At 47.2% G+C, this 21406-nt stretch overlaps 1 protein-coding gene across 4 annotated transcripts; it reads right to left on the minus strand.

Annotated features, from left to right (window-relative positions):
• Window positions 1-1319: 1319 nt before the first annotated feature.
• LOC308597285 (B-cell differentiation antigen CD72-like) lies at window positions 1320-15971 on the minus strand. Of its 4 annotated transcripts, none has more exons than XM_081213129.1 (9): window positions 15550-15971; window positions 15343-15461; window positions 11327-11381; window positions 10602-10691; window positions 10034-10339; window positions 8091-8272; window positions 6153-6268; window positions 3355-3496; window positions 1320-1799 (listed from the first exon to the last, which is right to left on the minus strand). In XM_081213129.1, exons 1-8 carry the CDS (start codon window positions 15617-15619, stop codon window positions 3358-3360), a joined length of 1077 nt encoding a protein of 358 aa, XP_081069255.1. In that variant the 5' UTR covers window positions 15620-15971; the 3' UTR covers window positions 1320-1799; window positions 3355-3357. The 4 variants fall into 4 exon arrangements, with proteins under 4 accessions (XP_081069255.1, XP_081069257.1, XP_081069256.1 ...); XM_081213131.1 differs by having other exon boundaries at window positions 11327-11421; window positions 15354-15461; window positions 15685-15964; XM_081213130.1 differs by lacking the exon at window positions 11327-11381 and having other exon boundaries at window positions 15354-15461; window positions 15550-15968.
• Between the last annotated feature and the right edge of the window lie 5435 nt (window positions 15972-21406).

The raw sequence follows: 21406 nt of genomic DNA on the forward strand, positions 1-21406 counted from the left end.
GGTGGGTGTGGGGACTCCCTGGTCCTGAATGGGGTAACTGTGCCCCTGAAGGACCAGGTGCGCAGCCTGGGAGTTATTTTGGACTCACAGCTGTCCATGGAGGCACAGGTCAGTTCTTTGTCCAGGGTGGCTGTCTACCAGCTCCATCTGGTACGCAGGATGAGACCCTCCCTGCCTGTGGACTGTCTGGCCAGAGTGGTGCATGCTCTGGTTATCTCTCGCTTGGACTACCGCAATGCGCTCTACGTGGGGCTCCCTTTGAAGGTGACCTGGAAACTACAACTAATCCAGAATGCGGCAGCTAGACTGGTGACTGGGTGTGGCCACCGAGACCACATAACACCGGTCTTGAAAGACCTCTCCCAGTACGTTTGGCTCCCAGTACGTTTCCGAGCACAATTCAAAGTGTTGGTGCTGAACTTTAAAGCCCTAAACTACCTCGGCCCAGTATACCTGAAGGAGCGTCTCCACCCCCATCGTTCTACCCGGACACTGAGGTCCAGCGCCGAGGGCCTTTGGGCAGTTCCCTCGTTTCGGGAAACCAAGTTACAGGGCAGAGGGCCTTCTCGGTGGTGGCAAATGCAATCTCTTCAGATGTCAAAGAAATGAACAACTGTCTGACTTTTAGAAGACAACTGAAGGCAGCCCTGTTTAGGGAAGCTTTTAATGACTGATGGTTTAGTGTATTTTTAATCGTTTGTTGGAAGCCGTCCAGAGGGGCTGGGGAAACCCAGCCAGATGGGAAGGGGTATGAATAATAAATTATTATTATTATTATTATTATTATTATTATTATTATTATTCCCAGGACAGGCAAAATAAAGCCCTTCTGCATGCAGTGCAGGGTTAATGCTGTGGAACTCCCTCCCACAGGAGGCAGAGACGGCCACCAGGTGTGAGCAGGCTGGTCCAGTGTCCCAATGCCAAGGCCTGTGTTAAGATTAGGGCTGTTCAAGGAATTTTGCTGCCCGAGGATGAGATGGCACCTCATTCCATGCCCAAGATCTGATGGGACCAACAGCTGGATTGGACTTTGCTGCTTCCTGTGGGGCCACATCCTTTCCTGCACCTGACGGCAGCATGCGAAGAGGCTCAGGCCTGGCAGCTCACACAGGCCGGCCCAATCCAGACCCACCCGCCCATCCACAGCCCAAGGTGGCTGCCTCTCTTGGCCTGGCAAACGTGATGGTGATGCTGCCAAGGAGCATGAACAAGGGATGCCCCTCCCCTTGTGGACAGGTGAGCCTGTTGGGAATCTCAGGTGAGATCCCCACACGGTGGAAGTTGCTCCCAGTACCAGGCACCATGCAGCAGCCGAGAAAGTTTCAGATAGTTTACTGTTGCAGAAGATAAGGCTCCGTCAGACAGTTCCAAATGTTGATACAGCTTGCAGGCTTTCGCAGATACAGATACAACCACAAGTGCAAAGGATCTCCGTTGCTCCAAGTTGAGCCATTCGAGACGTAGCATTGGGCAAGCAACACAAATAACAGACAGACAGACAGACAGACTAACTGCAGACTCACAGACTGACACTCCTGAGCTGACATGCATGAATTACAAATATAGTTGGGGCACTGGGCTGCTATCATAGCAACTGGCTTGGCTGACCTTGCACCTGGGATTAGCTCATCCATGGGGAGATTTACATTCATGAAGGAAAGTGACCCCTTCTCATGTCCAGTTGTTCCAGCAGAACTCTGAGGCCAGAGCAGCTCCAGAAGCGCCGTCCCTCCTTCAGAGTCCACCAGTTCAAGTCCTGAGACGTCCCGATTTGTGCGGCTAAGACCTGCAGTGATCTGCAAATTCCAAGCATTAAACGGATGCCCATGAGGAACATTTCCTGGGTGGCTAGCTAAACAAACAACAACGGACCCCAACACAATATTAGAAATACATTAATGAGAAGAACAAAATGGGTTTTCTGTGGCTTGACGTTTGTTCCCGTTCAGCAGTAAACAGCGGGTTTTCCCAGAAAAAGCAGCAGGAGGAAAAGAAGCAAAAATCCCCACCCTCTGGACCCGTGACTTGAATATTGTGGGACAAACATCATTACCATCATCATCATCATTTTATTATTTATACCCTGCCCATCTGGCTGGGTTTCCCCAGCCACTCTGGACGGCTCCCAACAGAACACTAAAAACAGAATAAAACTTCAAATATTAAAAACCCCTAAACAGGGCTGCCTTTAGATGTCTTCTAAAAGTCAAAACAAAATAAAAAAATTCCTTCCAGTAGCACCCTAGAGACCAACTAAGTTTGTTCTTGGTATGAGCTTTTGTGTGCATGCACACTTCTTCAGATACACTGAAACAGAAGTCACCAGACCCTTATATAGAGTGAGAGGGTGGGGAGGGATATTACTCGGAAGTGTAGTGGGAGATGGGTGACTCAATGGGCATGGTAAACTTCTTGACCACTGGTCTTACAGGAAAAAGCAAGCGGTGAGATGGCCAAAAACAGCTATATCATGTATAATGAGATAAGAATCCAATGTCTCTATTCAGACCAGGTCTCTCAGTTCTTTATTTCCTTGACCTGTGATGGGAGGTGGGGGGGGGGGCTGAGTTGCAGGAAGCAAAGAGTAGGAATAAATGCAAATGGTAAAAATTAGAAAGAAACCCCCCCCAAGGATTGGGGATTGGGACCTGTGGTGTCTAGCTTGTTCATAACTGATCCAAAGCTGGCAGTGAGGTGACCAAGTCTGCTAATGACAGGAAGCTGTTCAGGTTGTTGAAAGAGCTGTGAAGAGCGGCAAGGAGACCTGTCCAAACTGCGCGAATGGGAGGGGAAATGGCGAACGCCGTTCAGTGTAAGCCAGGGTCAAGTGATACACTTTGAGGCAGAAAATTCTGATTTCATGTGCAAGCTGGTGGTTGTCCGAACTGGAAGCAATGGACCAGGAGCGAGACCTTGGGGTCACAGCAGAGAGCTTTCCATAGTTCCAGTTACAGATAGGTAGCCGTGTTGGTCTGCCATAGTCAAAATAAAAAAATTCCTTCCAGTAGCACCTAAGTTAGTAGTAGAACTAACTTAGTTGGTCTTTAAGGTGCTACTGGAAGGATTTTTTTTATTTTAGCAGAGAGCTTGTTGAAGATGCCGACCAAGTGTGCCTTTGCCACGAAAAAGGCAAAATCTCTGCCGGGGGTCATTAGGAAAGGAATTGAAAACGAAACTGCTAATGTCATGAAACTGCCATGATACAAATCTGGTGCAGTGACTGCACGTGGAACATGGTTGTAGTTGCCACACCTCAAAACAGATATTGCTGAGGTGGGAAAGGTTCAGAAAACAGCAGCCAAAATGCCCGAGGGGCTGGAGCAACTCTGCCTCCCCTAATTCATCTCTTACCTCTCAACCAGGAAATGGTTGCTCAGGGCTGGCTGCCGCCTCACAAATGTACGGATGTGGCGTTTCTTCCTTATCCACTGAGATGATTCCACTCTTCAGAGTTCCAAACGGATAATACGATCTCTGACTAAGTCTTTCACTTCTGAAAGGTTCAAAAAGCAATTTATGAAAGAACTCAAGGGACAAAATCCACCCTAGTTCTCTCTCTGCACAATGGGCTGCCCCCTCAACAGTTGGCAGCGCCCAAATCTCCAGGGCTGGTTGTAACCCCACATGGGCAACTGAAGAAATCTACAGCTGTAGAGACGTAAATTGCAACTTATTGTGGAGAAGTGGCAGATGAGAAATGAGTTGGGGGACCCTAAGCTGCTGCATGCACATGCTAAAGGAAAATTCTTGGGCTCCCTTGGGTTGTCAAACAAAGACACCAGCCAGGAGTATAGAAGCAAAACAGGAGCCTGCAGGCCTGGTCTTCATTCAAAGACTGTTGCAACAGGACTCCCACCCACCACCGCAGGAAGAAGCCCTGAACAAAGGGATGCTTCCTTTCTTATAAGTTTTCCCTTTCTCCTCTGGGGAAGCATCATGCATCCATCATACATATGTCACAAACAGGGAGGGGTCTCTGGTAGAAACTGGTTCATCAGGTTTTGCCCCCAACCTCCCTTGTCCTCCACCACACACCCATCAAGTGACACAAAGGCCATATTTACAAGTTCCTGGGCTTGCGGTCTGGTCATCCCACTTGTTTGTCCTGACCATCCATTCTTGGATGGTTTTCTCTTGTCCATGAGATGGCCACCTGTCTGACACCCATCTGCCAGGATGCCAGGCCTTGTCTCTTGTGCAAGAGGCTGCTGAGTATCTGGTCTGAGGGATTATGGCTGGCCACATCCGGTGCCAGATTGACGTATAAACTAAACAAGCTATAGTTTAGGGCCCCACTTTCTTGGCCCCCCCAAAAAAAAATTAAAGAAAAATAAACTGGATTTACATTTCCAAAATATAAGATAAAAAAACAAATAAAACTAAAACCTACATAGAGCAACCATGTTTTGTGTTGTGTAGGCTCCTATGATGTAAGTCATGGGCCCCGCCTGCCAGCCTGCTCCCTCAAATATCCCTGCTTTGCTCCTTTCTATATATAGGGTGCCGACATTCCGCATGGACAGGTTTCAGGGCAACATATGCAAATGGCTTGAGATACCACTCAGGTCCATCAGTGACCATATAGCACATATTCAACACAAAAATAAGCGACCATTTGTTGTTAACAAAGGACAGCTGGACATAGAAAGGGCCCCATTAGCTTCAGGAGCTGAGGGCCTCATCTAACCTCAATCTGGCCCTGCCCACATCCCAGACTTCCCCCTTCCTGAACAGAAGAAAGATGGAATGGTGTAAATCTGATAGTGGAGTGATTTTTTTGACTTTCTGAAGTTTCCCCAGTGTACATAGATACATTTATCAGTGAACTGTTGCATTTGGTAATGTGCAGCGGAGGCCCTTTGAACAGAGATAGGAAAAACTGTGAGGAAGTGTTTTGTGGGGACATTTGCAGGAGTGATTGTGTTGATTTTGGTACTGGGGGGTGTATGATGTCTGCGGGAGAGCAACCCCCCCCAACACAAACACCCACCAAATGCCTTGCTGGATCTAAGCCCGATCTAAGCCCACCTGCTGTTCTCAGAGTGGCCAGGCAGGCACCTCTTGGGAAGCCCCCAGGGCAGCCTCTCCCTGTTCAGGCTCCCCGGCCCCTGGGATTCAGAGGGGAAGCTGCCTCTGTCCTCCTCCTGCCCAGCTCAGACCCAGTTCTGGACAGGGAGTCTTCAGAGGACAAACCCGACACCCCACAGACCAGGGAACTTGGGGATCAGGCAGAATCCCATGGAACAGGTCTGGAATTTCTACGGCAGATATTGTGCCACAATCTGAAAAGTCTGTGCTGAGAATTTACAGTTGCCTGGCTGGGAGTTTCTGTGCATTTCCTGCGCTGGGAAAGACTTTTAAAACACAAGGGGCATGTTCAGCTTTCGGCATCACAGAATCCCAAAATTAGAAGGCAGGGAGAAACGCGGAAGGGGACGCTTACTGGTCTAAACAGGGAAATGGCCCCTTGTATACAGATTGAAATACTTGTGGGTGGGGGGGACTTCTCTGTTCCAGTTCAAACAGAGAGGAATGTGGATGATAACAGCTAGATGATGCTGAGATGTGCACAGCAGGTGGAGCCAGAGGCAGGCAAGGGCAACACTGAGACTCAGGAGGAGGAGGAGGAGGAGGGCCGGCCGGTGGGTCTGGCTGAGGGGTCTGGGGCAGCCTCTCCCCTGCCTCCCTGGATCTTGGATTCCCCTTGAGATTGACCTTGGGATGTTTTGGACCTGTAGGGAGACTGATACCCTACTGAAAGTGATGGCAGGATTAACTCAGGTCTGTTCCTTCTGATGGCTCTGCTTTGATCAAAGCTGAGTTGGATACAGCCCTCTGTTTTCAAAAATGTGCTCCTGTAATTTGTCTCTCTTGCTTCGCATTGCCTGCTTCTTTTGCCAAAGTTTATGATCCTTTTTCTTCTCTGACGGGGTCTTTGTGCCCTTCACAGCTTCCTCAATTCCGCCTGTTGACCACCCTGCCACCCTCTTGGCCCTGATGCTTCTTTTCCTGAGAGGCTGTGGAAATTCTGCCTGAGCTATTGTGCTTTTGCCTTTTGGGGCGGGGGTGGGTGGGTTTGGATCCTTCCTATCCTGTAGTCATCCAATAGGACCAGGCGGTAGCAAAAGGACCTTCTCTGGTGTACTTACCCTTCATAGGGGGTGCCATCAACCCAAGTGAAAACCCAGTCTTTCTTCTTTGTAGACCATGTTTTTTTCAGACCATGTAGTCCAATCCAGTATTCATTTGGCTGCTGAGTAGGAGTCTAGGAGCAAAAAGAGTGTTTTTAGCTAATCAGTGGAGTCAGAATTGTGATGGATGAGTGAGTTATTTGGACAGCAGGCTGTAAGTATCCCTGAAGGAGCGCCCTCCCATCAGATGTCAAGGAAATAAACAACTATCTGACTTTTAGAAGACATCTGAAGGCAGTCCTGTTTAGGGAAGTTTTTAATGTTTGAAGTTTTATTCTGTTTTTAATGCGCTGTTGAAAGCTGACCAGAGTGGCTGGGGAAACCCAGCCAGATGGGCGGGGGTATAAAATTAATCATCATCATCATCATCATCATCATCATCATCATCATCCCTGGGGTCCTAAGGAGCTGCTGTTTCCGCTCCCCTTGACTGCATTTGTCCTGCTTCTGTTTCATTTTCTAGTCTCTGAGGCTTCCCCTTCCCCTTCCTTTCTTCCTATCAGCCAAAATGCCTCTTTCCTCAAGTGTGGCTTAAACCCTGCTCACTTTGGCAGCTTTACATTCAAGGTCCTTCCTGATTCAGGGATGGGTTTTCACTGAAAGGCTGGCTAAAACGGAGGAGGAAACCTTTGCTTAGCAGGGCCTTGCGGGGACGTTGTGAGGTCAGGTGGGGCCAAACAGGTTCCCCACCCCTAGTGCTGAATATCCTTTCTTGTAGACCCCTGGATATGCTCTGCAGGTGGCGGGGGGGGGGGCTATCCCTAGGAGCTCCCCCTGGTCCACTTTTCCCATCATCAGAGCAAGTTGTGGATAATGGCTGACTATGAATGAGCAGCAGGCCGGATCATTCCTCCTTCATCGCTCCCTTGGAGGAGTAACAGGAGAGGAAGCCAAGCTGAGCGCAATGTCTGGACCGGGGTCTCCATTTGCCAGCTGATTAGGGTTTCTTCAGGGTAGGTGAAACATACCTGTCTTGGTTCAGAAGCAACTGTTTGTTCACAGCAAGCCAGGAACCATTGCTCACAGCCGTGTGTGAACTGGACCACGCTGCACATCGCTCCCTCCCTGCATTCTCATTGCTTCCACTTGTGTGATTTTGACTTCCCCTTCTATGGTTTGGGTCCCCAGCAGTGTGAAATCAATGGGTTTCATTTTGGGTAGAACTGGAGAATAACCTGCTTCTGGGTTTCTCTTACTGGCCAGTAAGGCTTGACTCAATAGGACTGCATCAATAGGAGTATAGCATCTAGATCAAGGGAAGTAATAGTGCCACTGTATTCTGCTCTGGTCAGACCTCACCTGGAGTACTGTGTCCAGTTCTGGGCACCACAGTTCAAGAAGGACACTGACAAACTGGAACGTGTCCAGAGGAGGGCAACCAAAATGGTCAAAGGCCTGGAAACGATGCCTTATGAGGAACGGCTAAGGGAGCTGGGCATGTTTAGCCTGGAGAAGAGGAGGTTAAGGGGTGATATGATAGCCATGTTCAAATATATAAAAGGATGTCACATAGAGGAGGGAGAAAGGTTGTTTTCTGCTGCTCCAGAGAAGCGGACACGGAGCAATGGATCCAAACTACAAGAAAGAAGATTCCACCTAAACATTAGGAAGAACTTCCTGACAGTAAGAGCTGTTCGACAGTGGAATTTGCTGCCAAGGAGTGTGGTGGAGTCTCCTACTTTGGAGGTCTTTAAGCAGAGGCTTGACAACCATATGTCAGGAGTGCTCTGATGGGGTTTCCTGCTTGGCAGGGGGTTGGACTCGATGGCCCTTGTGGTCTCCTCCAACTCTAGGATTCTAGGATTCTATGATTCTATGACTCTGGACTCGACGTCCCCTCCTCACCCTCCACCCCCTTGCATTATGTTGGAGCTACTTGTACCCTACAGTTATTACCTCCTCATCCCTTGCTATTACACCATCCCATAATTCCCTTGCGCTCCAGGGCTTTAAAATAAGCAGCTGAGACAATCTGGCTTGGCAGGCTTCTTGGCTGTTTCTCCAGCTCTTCCTTTCTGACGAAGGTGAAACCCACAGGCATTTCCACCTGAAGATCTTCCATCCATGGGGACAGCAGCCTGGGGGAGAGAAGGTCAAGGGAGCAGCTTTCAGCTTCTGAGCGGCTGGGACTGGCAGGTGGCCTCAGGCTGGCAGCCAAGACCTGGTGGGACACAGACTTGTCCTGCCAATCTGCTGAGAGTCCAGGGTATCACCATTTGGGGGGTGAGATTCATAATAAACAACTATCTGACTTTTAGAAGACATCTGAAGGCAGCCTTGTTTAGGGATTTTTTAAATGTTTGATGTTTTATCGCTGCTTATTATTATTATTATTATTATTATTATTATTATTATTATTCTGTTGGGAGCCACCCAGAGTGGGTGGGGTATAAATATTTTATTGTTGTTGTTGTTGTTAATATTATTATTAGCATCCTGGCAGATTCCGATTTGGCGCCCTTAACCACAAATCTTATTTGTTGCTTTGCAGAAGAGAATCTGTGCTAGGTCCAGTTCATGCGATATTATAGAGCAGCAGTGTCCAAGCGGTTGACTGCGATAGACAGGTAGATTGCCGGAGTGTTCCAGGTTGATTGCAGGAGCCAAGAAAGCGACCCCCTGTTGCTCCTTAGCGCTCGCGACGTGCCCCACCCCTGGTGCTACATCCCATCATTGCGTCTCATGCTGCTTAGAAATGTTGTATTCCCTCCCCTCAGCAGAGTGCGGGGAATGAGGGAAGGCAGCAGGCTATAGGACAAGTGTTTTAATTCAATCCTTCCCCAAAAAATTTCAACAACTAATGCCAACTCTGGTTTGTCCCCCTGAAAAAGCTCAACAACTATGGGCAATGCCAATGGGCAGATCACTGCCAGTTTTATTATACTGGGAGTAGATTGCAGTCTCTATAGAGCTGGACGTGCCTGGTATAGAGAACGAGTGATGATTGGTGGTGCATGGTGGCTGCTGGGCACAAAAAGCAACATGTGACCTGGGAGATGCGCCCCAGAGGCTGTGTGAGAGTTTCAGTTTCATTTTGTATGTTCCTGGGATGTGGTGAGTGGATCACACGGAGCGCAGAGATGGGGCCCGAGGTTGTGGCACAGTTGCCATAGAGTGGCACCAACAGAGCCCCCTCCCAGCCCATCAACAGGCCACACCCCTGAAATAAATGCTCATCTGTCTAAGCAATGAACAGGGTCAGGGCTCCCCCAGCCCCCCATGCGGGATGTGATACATAGGTAGCAGTCAAGTACAACATTCCTTGTTTTCCTAGAGTGGACATGCAAGGGGATGTTTGGTCCAGACAGTCGGAACTTCCTGTTTCCTCCTGGCTGAGACATACTTCCTTTTGCAAGTGACTAGAGATGGGCGTGACCTTACCTGACCAGGTAACAAAAGGACAAGGCACGCAGCTCTCTCTCTCTCTCTCTCTCTGACTTCCTCCATTGTTGGAGCAGCTTTTTAGCTAGAAATGTCCTGTTGGCTTTCAGCCGACAGAGGACACTGGGATTATCCCCCTATGGGATAGGTTCACATGTATATACTTTGTAACTAAGTCTGCCTTCAGGGATCCACCTGTGAACTGATAATGTGAGTAAACTTCTTATATATATGTGTTTATGGCATGTTTATTCTTTTAAGAGGGATCTAAGGGAACTTACCAGGAACCTAACAGTGAGAGGCTTACACAAGCCTGCAACCAGCTACCCCCTGTGATTTTAAAAGGGGAATGTGAAACTCTGCCAAGTAAAGGAACTTGCTAGCGCAAGTGAGGAAGGATATTGACAAACAATATATCCTCTCCTGCCTCTCTGAACATCCCCACACCACAGACCTACCCATCTGCTGGCAGGAGGTGGCTTGGCCCAGCGCTCTCTCAACTTGCTCCTTCTCCTGCTTCAGATGCGTCAGGTTGCGGTCTGCTTGCCTCACTTGGTCTCCCAGCTGCCGCTGTGTCCTGTTCCCATCCCTCCAGCTCTCCTCCAGGGCCTTCCGGGTGAGACGGAGATCTCTTTCAGCCTCGCGGAGCAGCTTCTGAGAACCGGACAGGCTCTCCTCCAAGGTGCTGAGTCTCTGGGCCAGGAGGCTGCTCTGCGCCACATGGTTTTGGGATTCCCGCTGGAGCTGCTGGGAGAGCTGTCCATCTGCAGAGGAGAAGGGGGGGGGGGACACCAGGCTGGGCTCTTCCCCACCAAGAGCAGCCAAAGCAGCTGGTCTCCCTTGATGGCGTTTTCCCAGGGTACCACCCCCCTCAAGGCGGGCCCCATGAACTACATTATTCAAATGCACCTTTTCATGCCCAGAGCCCAGGGCAGAGAGGGCAAGCTGTGAGCCAACTGTGACCCCCCCCAATTGACTGGCTTTTCCCAGGGTGATGGATTTGGGCAGGGGGCACCCGCTACTCACATCGGACCCCCAGTCCTATGGCGGTGGCGAGAAGGAAGAGGCAGGCGGCCAACAAGGCCAGGATGGCATACCAGGTCCGACGGTCTGACTCTGCAAGAGAAGCTCACTGGGATCAGCTGGGGGGTCTTCCTGACTGCTTTTAGCCCCAAAGCTGCCCGGTTGCAGTTGGGAAATGGCCACTTGCGCCTAGTCCCTGTAACAGCTGGCGCTCCGAGGCATGTTCAGGACTGTGTCTGTGCTGCGCATGGGAAGGAGGCAAGAAGGTGCACTTGTGCAGGGATGGATCCTGCCTTCAGTGCCCCTCGCTGGGAAGGCCTTCCTGAAAATGCTGAATGAATAGTTGTCGAGGAATGAACATGCTTTGAACTGGGTGCAGCAAAGCCTCGTCCTCTGGGGAGTTTGACCCATCCAGTCATTGTTCTCTAGTAAAACTGGGAACTGGGAAGAGAATTAGCTGAGTGGCAGGACAGCTACCCTGCATGCAGAAGGTGCCAGGATCAGTCCCTGGTGGCATCTCCAGGGAGGGATGGGAGAGGCCCAAGTCTGAAACTGTGGAGGGCTGCTGCCAGCCCGTGGAGACAATGCTGGGCTGGGTTCCCAAACACTCTGTGCTGCAAAACGCTCTGATTATTGCTTGTATGGAAGATGTCTGGAATCCAGATCCCAAGTAGGAAAATGATTAGTCTCAGAATACACCTTTCCCCCTAAAAGGCAGCGATCCCCACCTCCCAAGCATCCATGATGATAACTCCAGTCTTTCCCCTCCATCTCCTCGACTGTCTTCACGTTGCCCAGGGAGGAGAAGACTTGGTGGTGCAGACTGAAAGTTGGAAGCAAAGGATCCCATGAACCTGACACTGAGGCGCAAGGGTTCCAGCGACTGTATTGGGATCCCCCCCGCCTCTCCCTGGGCTCCCCAAATCAGCTCTGGGTGGTCAAGAGAACCCCCAGGACAACATGCAAAGGGAGGAGAGCGGGGAGAGTCGTTCAGTCTGGCAAGCAGAAATGCTTGTGCTGGTGGAACGACCAGAAGAGCAGGACTCTGGACTCTGAAGGATCCTTGATGGATGGTAATGCTGTCACTGGATGTGGATGACAAGGGGCTGCAAGGAGGACTTCAGCCCGGGGCCTGTGGATTTAATGGTGATTAGATACCTGGCACAATACTCAGACTGCCTTACTTTACAAGGTCCTTGTAAGCGAAACTCTGAATGCTGAAAGTCACATGCATGTGGAATATTATTGCTTGGCTTATTATTCATTTTTTGAGCCGACAAAACCAGCTGGGCAGATGGGTTTTTAATGGTGTTACCTGTCCAGAAGACAAGGCAGGTCAGAAATCTATTGAGATAAATAGCCCTTTCATCATCTTGAACTTGTATTTTAAGTTTCTCAGATAAATGGAGAACCTTTCTTATCTATGCCGCTTTCTTACTTCTGCAAAACACCAGAATGAGTCATATTTGCTTGATAAAAAAAGTTCCACTTACAGTAAATAAGGAAAATAAAATGCAGACTTTGCATCTTAAATGTCAGTGGTCTCAAGACGTGCTGATTTGCTAAGCAAAGTGGCCCTTGGGGGAAGGGGAAACTGGCTTGGGCAACTTCAGGCAGTCTGTTCGTTGAGTATTTACTTGTGCCAAACTTAGGTGGACTTATTTATTCAGCATTTAGGTAGAGGTAAAGCATTTGTTCTGCATTGTTTGTGACTGCTTGCCCTTAGTCATTTGTTCACCACCCCACACTTTTGAATCCGTTTCCCCATCACTTTCCAATCCAAGAAAACTCAGATTCTTGCAGGTTGTACAGGATTTCTTTCCCTTTTAAAGTCTGATCCTTTTAAAAAATGGATTTGCTGCAGTTGGGTGTCAGAGTCCCGTAATCTGTGCAAACCTAAATGTCACCTGCAAATCAGTGGCAACCTTTGCTCACTTGTTTACGTAGAAGAGTTCTGTAAAGCAGGGCGCTTCAGAATAGCACAATATTGCATAAAACCAGTCATCATCCTGAAACAACCTGCTCCCCCCCTCCTGCAACATGTGGAATAAAATGTGGCCCCTACTTTTAAAGCTGAAGTTTCGCACTCCCAGATTTGGAATTGTATTTTGAAGCTGCCTGCCTGTGACGGATAAAAGACTGGATACTGCTGGAAAAGACACAGCTGCTAGATTTGGAGGGTCCTGATGTCAAACATGGCTGGCATGCTTGTATCTGGCATGGCAAAGAAGGAATATGTAAAAGCTTTGCCAACAAAGTTATTAGAAAAAACTTAATTAGGGTGTGGGGAAAATACAGAAAAATAAAACAAAATAGAAAACAAAACACCAAGGTGGTTATCCCCAATAGAAGCTGAGACAAGGAAATATAATAATATGAGTGGTAACTGGGGTATCTATAATGATTTGTTACACTTTTCAGGAGAAGAAAAAATGAAGAGATTAAAGAATTTGTTTCAGACTAGCTAAACTATCATCAAATCACTTAAAAATGTAAGGTGAATAAAAAAATGGGGATTTGCAGAAAAACCATCACAATTCGAAAAAGAAATATTAAGATCTAGAGTTTAAAAATTTTCCTCAAATATATAGGATATTATTAGATTGGGAAACTAAATAAAAATTTGTGAAATCATCTATGTTCAAATGGGCACAAGATATGGGTCACAATATTGATCTGAACCTGTGGGAACATTTGTAGAAAATAAATTTAAATTTAAACTGCTAGTTTAAACTGTTTAAAAATGATCCACAGGTGGTACTTGATGCCAAGTAAACAAGCTAAAATGTTTAGAACTAATAGTGGCCTATGCTAGAAATGTAAAGAAACAATTGGCACATTTTATCACTCATGGTGGTCTTGTAGAATAATAACATAATTATGGGAGGTGGTTTGTAACGGATTTAAGAAAATGTTTAAAAGAACTTTTCCTAAAAATCCAGAATCTTTCCTTCTAGGAATAATAACAATATAAATCCCCCCCAAAATCAAACTACTCTATGGATGTGACTACAGCTGCCCAAATTCTGGTAGCACGAAAGGGGAGAACAGATGGCAGTACCATCAAGAGAAGAATATCTAGAACTTGCCAGTATGACAGATTAAGAAATAAAGACCCTGTGAATTTATAAGGGAACTGGACATTATATATAGAATAAACAGAAAAACATTTTAACAAGAAAATAAGTGTAACAGACTGGGGGGAAATGCTCAGCAATGGATGTGACAAAGCGGGACAGTGTAAGGCAATGAAAAGAATTTAGTAGAAGAAGAAAACGCAGAAAAGACAACAGACAGGAAACCAGAGAAAGAGTGGACAGGGAGTTAAAATTAAGGTTTTTAAGAGTTAGATATGCAGATGACACAACCTTGATGGCAGAAAGTGAGGAGGAATTAAAGAACCTTTTAATGAGGGCGAAAGAGGAGAACGCAAAATATGGTCTGAAGCTCAACATCCAAAAAACGAAGATCATGGCCACTGGTCCCATCACCTCCTGGCAAATAGAAGGGGAAGAAATGGAGGCAGTGAGAGATTTTACTTTCTTGGGCTCCATGATCACTGCAGATGGTGACAGCAGTCACGAAATTAAAAGACGCCTGCTTCTTGGGAGAAAAGCAATGGCAAACCTAGACAGCATCTTAAAAAGCAGAGACATCACCTTGCCAACAAAGGTCCCTATAGTAAAAGCCATGGTTTTCCCAGTAGTGATGTATGGAAGTGAGAGCTGGACCATAAAGAAGGCTGATCGCCGAAGAATTGATGCTTTTGAATTCTGGTGCTGGAGGAGACTCTTGAGAGTCCCATGGACTGCAAGAAGATCCAACCATTCTGAAGGAAATCAGCCCTGAGTGCTCACTGGAAGGACAGATCCTGAAGCCGAGGCTCCAAGACTTTGGCCACCTCAGGAGAAGAGAAGACTCCCTGGAAAAGACCCTGATGTTGGGAAAGATGGGGGGCACAAGGAGAAGGGGACGACAGAGGACGAGATGGTGGGAAAGTGTTCTCGAAGCTACCAGCATGAGTTTGACCAAACTGCGGGAGGCAGTGGAAGACAGGAGTGCCTGGCGTGCTCTGGTCCAGGGGGTCACGAAGAGTCGGGCACGACTAAACGACTAAACAACAACAAAGAGTTAAATAAACTGGAGGAATAAGTTATGTTGCTATCATTATTAACAAATTATAATTTATTATTTACAAATAAAAAATTGTCCAGGAGCATCTTATAGACCAACCAAGCTTGTTCTGGTGTAAGCTTTTTGTGTGCATGCACACTTCTTCAGGTTATTTCCTCCCCTGGCTGCGTCAGACCAACACGGCTACCTACCTGAATCTATTATTATTTACATTATTATTATCCCCCCTTCCTTACTATTATGGGTCTGACTTTAACATATTATGCATTGATGATATGATAAAACAGAAAAGGAAAAAAACCACTAAGTAGGCAGCATAGATAGACGCCATCCTATGGCCCCCATGCTTTTTAGGGAGCCCCGGGCAAAATAATAAAATTGGTTCGTTAAAATGGTTGGTTGGTAAAATAAGAAAAGTATTAGGACATGATTTGTGAGGCCCTCCCCCCCCCCTGAGGTTTTGACTGCCTGGGGGCCTAAACAGGGTTTAATCCAGCACTGGTGAGGAGCCTCCATTTGGTGGAGGAGAACAAGCATCTCCAGAGCCCCCCCCCCCACCTTCCCTTCCCTCCTTCCTTCTCTGGCATCCTCCTCCTAGTGGGGAGGGTACCAGAGACTCACCTCTTGCATCTTCCGGTTCCCTGGGGGTCTCCTCTTCCTCTTCCTCTTCCTGCCCCCTGGTCCTGGGCCCCTGGATGTTCTCATAGGTGAGCTCCCCATCATTTGGCTCTGGAAGACAAGGTGGTGTGAGGAACAGGTGGTGACATGGGGGGGGGGAGCTGGAGGGGGGGGAGATCTGGGCTGGCTGCGCCTCTACCTTCCTCCTGGCTCTCCCTTCGAGGGACCTTCACAAATCTCAGGTCAGCGTAAGTCACACCCTGAGACATCCTGGGAGCTCCAGCCCTGCCCTGAGATGCCCCTGGGGTGGGGGAAGCAGTTGCCTGAGCCTCACATGCTCTGAGCGGGGAGAATGGGGCTGGGCTACTGGTCCCCAGGAGCAGATGGGACCCACGGAGCACCAGATCCGGACTCCTGCTGCCCCCGCTCTGTCAGGTGGGGTCTGGAAGGGAACGCCCTCCCCTGGTCTCCAGAGGGCAGGCGCCTGATGTGCTTGCAGTCTGTCCCTGCAGAGCAAAGCATGTGCCATGTGCTCAGTGTGGCGCCACAGTTCACTGGTTAAGTGTAGACGTCGTGCGCATGAATGAGGATGTGGGTTCATTTCCTTCCTCGTCTACAGTACAGCCACTCAAGCAGACTGCTCTAGAACAACTCTGGTGAATGTCCCTGCACATCAGAGGCAGGAGTATGAGCTACCGTATTTTTCCATGTATAAGACTATTCCCCCCCCCCCAATTTTTGAAGTTTAAAATAAGGGGTTGTCTTATACACAGATAGTGCATAGCACATTTTCTTAATTTTGAAAAACCCCCCCCCCAATATTTATACACTGGGGTGTGTTATACACTGGAAAATACGGTATATACAAAATATTAATTGAGGGAGAATTTGGCCATCTTACAGCCACAAATATTCCCTAGGAAATGAACTTTCAAGTAATAATCGCTATTGAAAATAAAAAAAAAACCCAGAAGACACTTTTGGGGCTTTTAAAACAGTTTTGGTCCAATGAAGGGAATCCTTTTGAAACTCTTACTTACGCCAGATATTTCCCCCTTGCGAATATCCCACATGATCCCAGGGGCAACATCAACCTGTGGGAGGGATGTGGGGAGACTGGATCTTACAAATGTATGTGGTAGTTTTGCAATTCTGCTTACCCATTCTGGGTTTGGGTATTTAAAGAATTGAGTTTAGTCTTGTCGTCTGCCATTCCAGCCTCCAAGCAGTGGGAGATTCCAGGGGTTCCTGGTGCTCACCCAGGGTCCGGTTTCCTCACAAAGAGCCACACAATGGCGCACTGCCTTGGGCTTGAACATTGAGCATGGGCAATAGCCCCGGCTGAAAAGCTGGTGTGCTAGAATCATGCAGCCAAAGAAATTCTAGCCCCCGTCTTTTCTATGATGTGTGGTAACCATTTTTGGATTACAATCATACCTCATGTTACGTTTGCTTCATGTTACGTTTTTTCAGGTTGCGTCCCATGGCGACCCAGAAGTACCGGAAAGGGTTACTTCCATGTTTTGCCATTCACACATGCACACAGCACAAGCGCTAAATCACGCTTTGCACATGTGCACAAGCACCAAATTGCAACATGCACCTGCGCAGATACGGTGCTTCAGGTTGCGCTCTTTTCATGTTGCGAACGGGCCTCCAGAACGGATCCCCTTTGCAACCAGAGGTACCCCTGTGTATGTGTCAAAAAGATTGTGTTTATAACCCTCCCCCCAAGATTTCATGGTCAAATGTGGAAAGAACTGCAGAAATCTGATAGGTCTAAGCAACATGGTTGACGGCCTGTGAGTGATGTTGTCTTTGTATATGGGGAAAATGAATATTACTAAATATTTCCCTCAGAGAGGGAGTGCCAGAGTTTGGGCACCACCTCTGCATCAGCCAGCACAGCTGAGGGTGGTTGGTTTTTTTGTGGGTGTGGTGGGGAGGACCCAACAACACACACCTGGGATTTGCTTTCCTTGGCATGAAAGTCCTTGGAGTTGGTAGGCATTTTCTCCGATAGAATTCTTTCTTATTATTATTATTTCCATGCACACATGCAAGCTGAGCCTCAGGTAGAAGGGGTCTCCCAGCACTAGCCCACAGGGCAGGGCAGTGGCCTCGGCCGCCCAAGGCAAGCAGCCATCAGGGGGGAGCTTCTACAGCAAACTTTTTTCAAAGAGGGCCAGACTTGATGAAGTGAAGGGCCGTGAGACTGACCAACTGTTTATTATTTGTTTAAGTGGATTATTCTAACAACGGACTAAGTACTCCTGTCTGAGAGCTATCATTAAGTTTTACACCACCTTCTTTTACACGGGATTAAGCCAGCAAGTGGCTAAAGTTTGGAGGAAGTAAGCCGGACTGATCAGAATGAAGTAAGGAGCATAAACAAACTCGGAAAGATTTTTTGAGACTCTTAGCTGTTTATCTTAAAAAGAGAGAGTTGGAACAACTAACTAAAAGCCGTTAAGGCTAAGTAGAAGATACGATAACTTGCTGCTCCTATTCCGGTGCTTAATTACCCCCTCTAGTGTTAAAAATTCATATATATGTTTAAGAAGGCATAGTTTGATTATCTGAAGAGGAAGAGATTGTGAGCCCCTAAGGGGGAGAGACTTAGTGATATCTTATATAGAGGATAGAAGGTTTAAAATGTCGGGGGGAAATGGGGAAAAGGTGGGAGGAACGCCAGTTGATAGGAAGACATCTAGACAAGAGGAAATCAAAGACCTTGATTTTTTATGGCTTAAAATTAAAGAGGAGTTTAAGCAAAATGAAAGTCATTTAGAAAGTAAATTAGAAGAAATGCAAGAAATGATAGATAGGAGGATAGAAGGAGCGGTAGGGGAACTTTCCACAAAAATTCAGGAACTATCCGTCATATCAAAAGTATTTGAGGAAACCAATAAAAAACTGCAAAAAGATATGAGAGAACAGAAAAAAGAGACTGAAAAAATAAAGGAAGAGATGAGAGAGGTGAACAAAACGCAGGAACAAATCTGGGATAATATTGCTATGACAGAAATGCGACAGAAACAATTACATCTAAAATTTAGAGGGATAGAGGAAGAGACAAATGAGAATATAAAGGAAAAGATGATCAAAGAATTAGCAAAATGGTTAGAACTGAAAGAAGAAGATGTTGCATATACAATTGAAAATTCCTTCAGAATAAGAATGAGAGTATCCCAAAATAGGACAAAAAGACCTCTTGGAGACTGTTTAGTAATATTTAACTCAATTGAGATGAAGAATTTAATATTAAAAACGAGTTATCATAAAAAATTAATAATTGGTGGTAAGCCAATAATTGTTCTTAAGGAAATTCCAGTTAGAATTTTACATAAAAGGGAAGGATATAGACAAATAGTGGCGGTCCTGAAAAGAAACAGGATACGATATAGATGGGAATTTCCTGAAGGAATCACCTTCTTCTTTAAGGATAAGAAATTTAAGCTGACAGACCAACAGGAAGTGGAAAAATTTATGAGGAGATATGAGAAGGAACTTAGCAAGGCTGAAGACAGAACAAGAGACAGAGAAGGATGCGGGGGCGGGAGAGGGGGAGGGGGGAGGGGGAGAGGCCGCGAGGGGGGAGGGAGGAGGAGGGCGAGGGGGGAGAATGAAGAGGGACTAGAGAGCGGAGAAGAAGCGGAGGAAGAAGGTTAGAAAGGGAACGAGGAGCAATTAGAAGTTAGTTTTAGTAATGTCTTTGAAGTTTTTGTCCTGGAATGTAAACGGTTTAAATGAAAAATCCAAAAGGAATAAAATGACGAAAGTTTTGAGGAACAAAAATTATGATGTGATATGCTGCCAAGAGACTCATATAGCTAAAAAACATAAACATGTACTGATTAACAAAAAGTTGGGGGTGGAATTTATCAATTCAGATGTCAGCAAAAAAAGAGGGCTGGTGATTTATGTTAAAGAGAAATGGGAACCGACGTTAATATGCAAGGATGAGGAGGGAAGAATTCTGGGAGTCCAAATTAATCATCAAGGAGAAAAATTTAATGTAATAACGGTTTATGCCCCCAACACAAAAAAAGCAGAATTCTTTAAAAAATTGGAACAAATGCTGCTAGAATTAGAGAACCATAAATTAATTTTACTAGGGGACTTAAATGGAGTTCCTGATCCAGAAATGGATAGGAGTGGAAAAAAGAGAAAGACGAACCAAGGGAAACTTCCAAAATCTTTTAAAGATTTACAGGAAAATTTAGATTTGATTGATATTTGGAGGTATAAAAATCCAATAATAAAACAATTCACACACTTTTCAGAACCACATCAGAGTTGGGGCAGAATCAACCAGATCTGGACCTCAAGAGAGCTTTCATTAAGAACAAGGAAGTGTGAGATAGAACCTAGAACAGGGGTCTGCAACCTTTAAGACAAAAAGAGCCACTTGGACCCGTTTCCGAAAAAACAACAACAACTGGGAGCCGCAAAAACATTGCAACATTTAAAACAAATATAACACTACATATATTGTTTCTGGCCTTAATGCTATATATACAGGATCGTGCAGTCAGCTGTCAATCTCAAGAAAAAAGGACAAATTAATAGCTAATTAAAATATTTAATTTACAACCAGGTAACCAGGTTAATGGGACTTTTGCTCCTGAACCTCAGTGCTCAGTGTCTGCACATCAGGGCTGTAAGACGTCACCTTCATTTTCACACAGGCTTGCAAGCTGTCATCTGTGAGGCGTGATCAGTGCTTGTTTTTAATATAGTTCATGTTGGAGAAGACCTGCTCACATACATATGTGGAAGAGACCACAAGGGCCATCGAGTCCAACCCCCTGCCAAGCAGGAAACACCATCAGAGCACTCCTGACATATGGTTGTCAAGCCTCTGCTTAAAGACCTCCAAAGAAGGAGACTCCACCACACTCCTTGGCAGCAATTCACCAAACTTTCACCTGCTTAAGTTTGAAAAGGGGCTTCAAGCAACTAAAAAGGGGCTTCAGGCAACTAACTCCACGTGGAATTCCACGCGACCGCGACTGCATAATCAATGCTACAAAATGCCAAAGAAAATTAACCAGGGCCCCAGTGAACCATAAATCATAATCAGTGCCTGATGTAAATAATAATTAATAATGAGGGCCCAATGTCATCCTCGTCATTATAAAAATAATCCCTCTCTTCGTGCCACCCAGCCTCCCAAGAAAAAACCCCCACTTCAAACGGTCACAAAGCACAAATTCCACGCGACCGCGACTTGCTATGCCCAATAATCAATGCCCCAAAATGCCATAGAAAATTAATCAGGGCCCCAGTGTACCATAAATCATAATCAGTGCCTGATGTAAATAATAATTAATAATGAGGCATTCGTCATTATAAAAATACCGTATTTTTCGCCCCATAGGACGCTCCGTCCCATAGGACGCACCTAGTTTTTTTGGGGGGAAATAAAGGGGAAAAAATTTCCCTTTATTTCCCCCCCAAAAGCAGGTCGGGGAAACCGAACCAGGTCGAGGAACAGCGTGATGGCGGCACTGCGCCTCCCTGCTGTCCCCCGAGCTTGTGGGGCTGGCCGATGCCTGCGGGGTGGCAGGCTGCTATCCACAGCGTGGGAAGCCTTGCCGGGAAGTCCGGCAAGGCTCCCCATGCTGTGGATGTCTGCCTGGCGAGGGGGGCGCTCTGATTTAGGGCGCCCCACCCGCCGGGCGGCAGGCTGCTATCCGCAGCGTGGGAAGCCTTGCCGGGAAGTCCGGCAAGGCTCCCCATGCTGTGGATGTCTGCCTGGCGAGGGGGGCGCTCTGATTTAGGGCGCCCCGCCCACCGGGCAGCAGGCTGCTATCCGCAGCGTGGGAAGCCTTGCCGGGACCTCCGGCAAGGCTTCCCACGCTGCGGGTGTCTGCCTGGCGAGGGGGGCGCTCTGCTTTACGGCGCCCCGCCCGCCGGGCGGCAGGCTGGTCACCTCCGCCCCTCGCCTCCTCCCCTCGCCACCGCCCCGGAGCCGCAGCAAAGGCTTTAAAGAGCCGCATGCGGCTCTGGAGCCGCAGGTTGCCGACCCCCGACCTAAAACAATCTCGGAT

The sequence above is a fragment of the Podarcis bocagei genome (genome assembly GCF_964188305.1).
Source record: "Podarcis bocagei genome assembly, chromosome: 11".
Classification (NCBI taxonomy): Eukaryota; Metazoa; Chordata; class Lepidosauria; order Squamata; family Lacertidae; genus Podarcis; species Podarcis bocagei.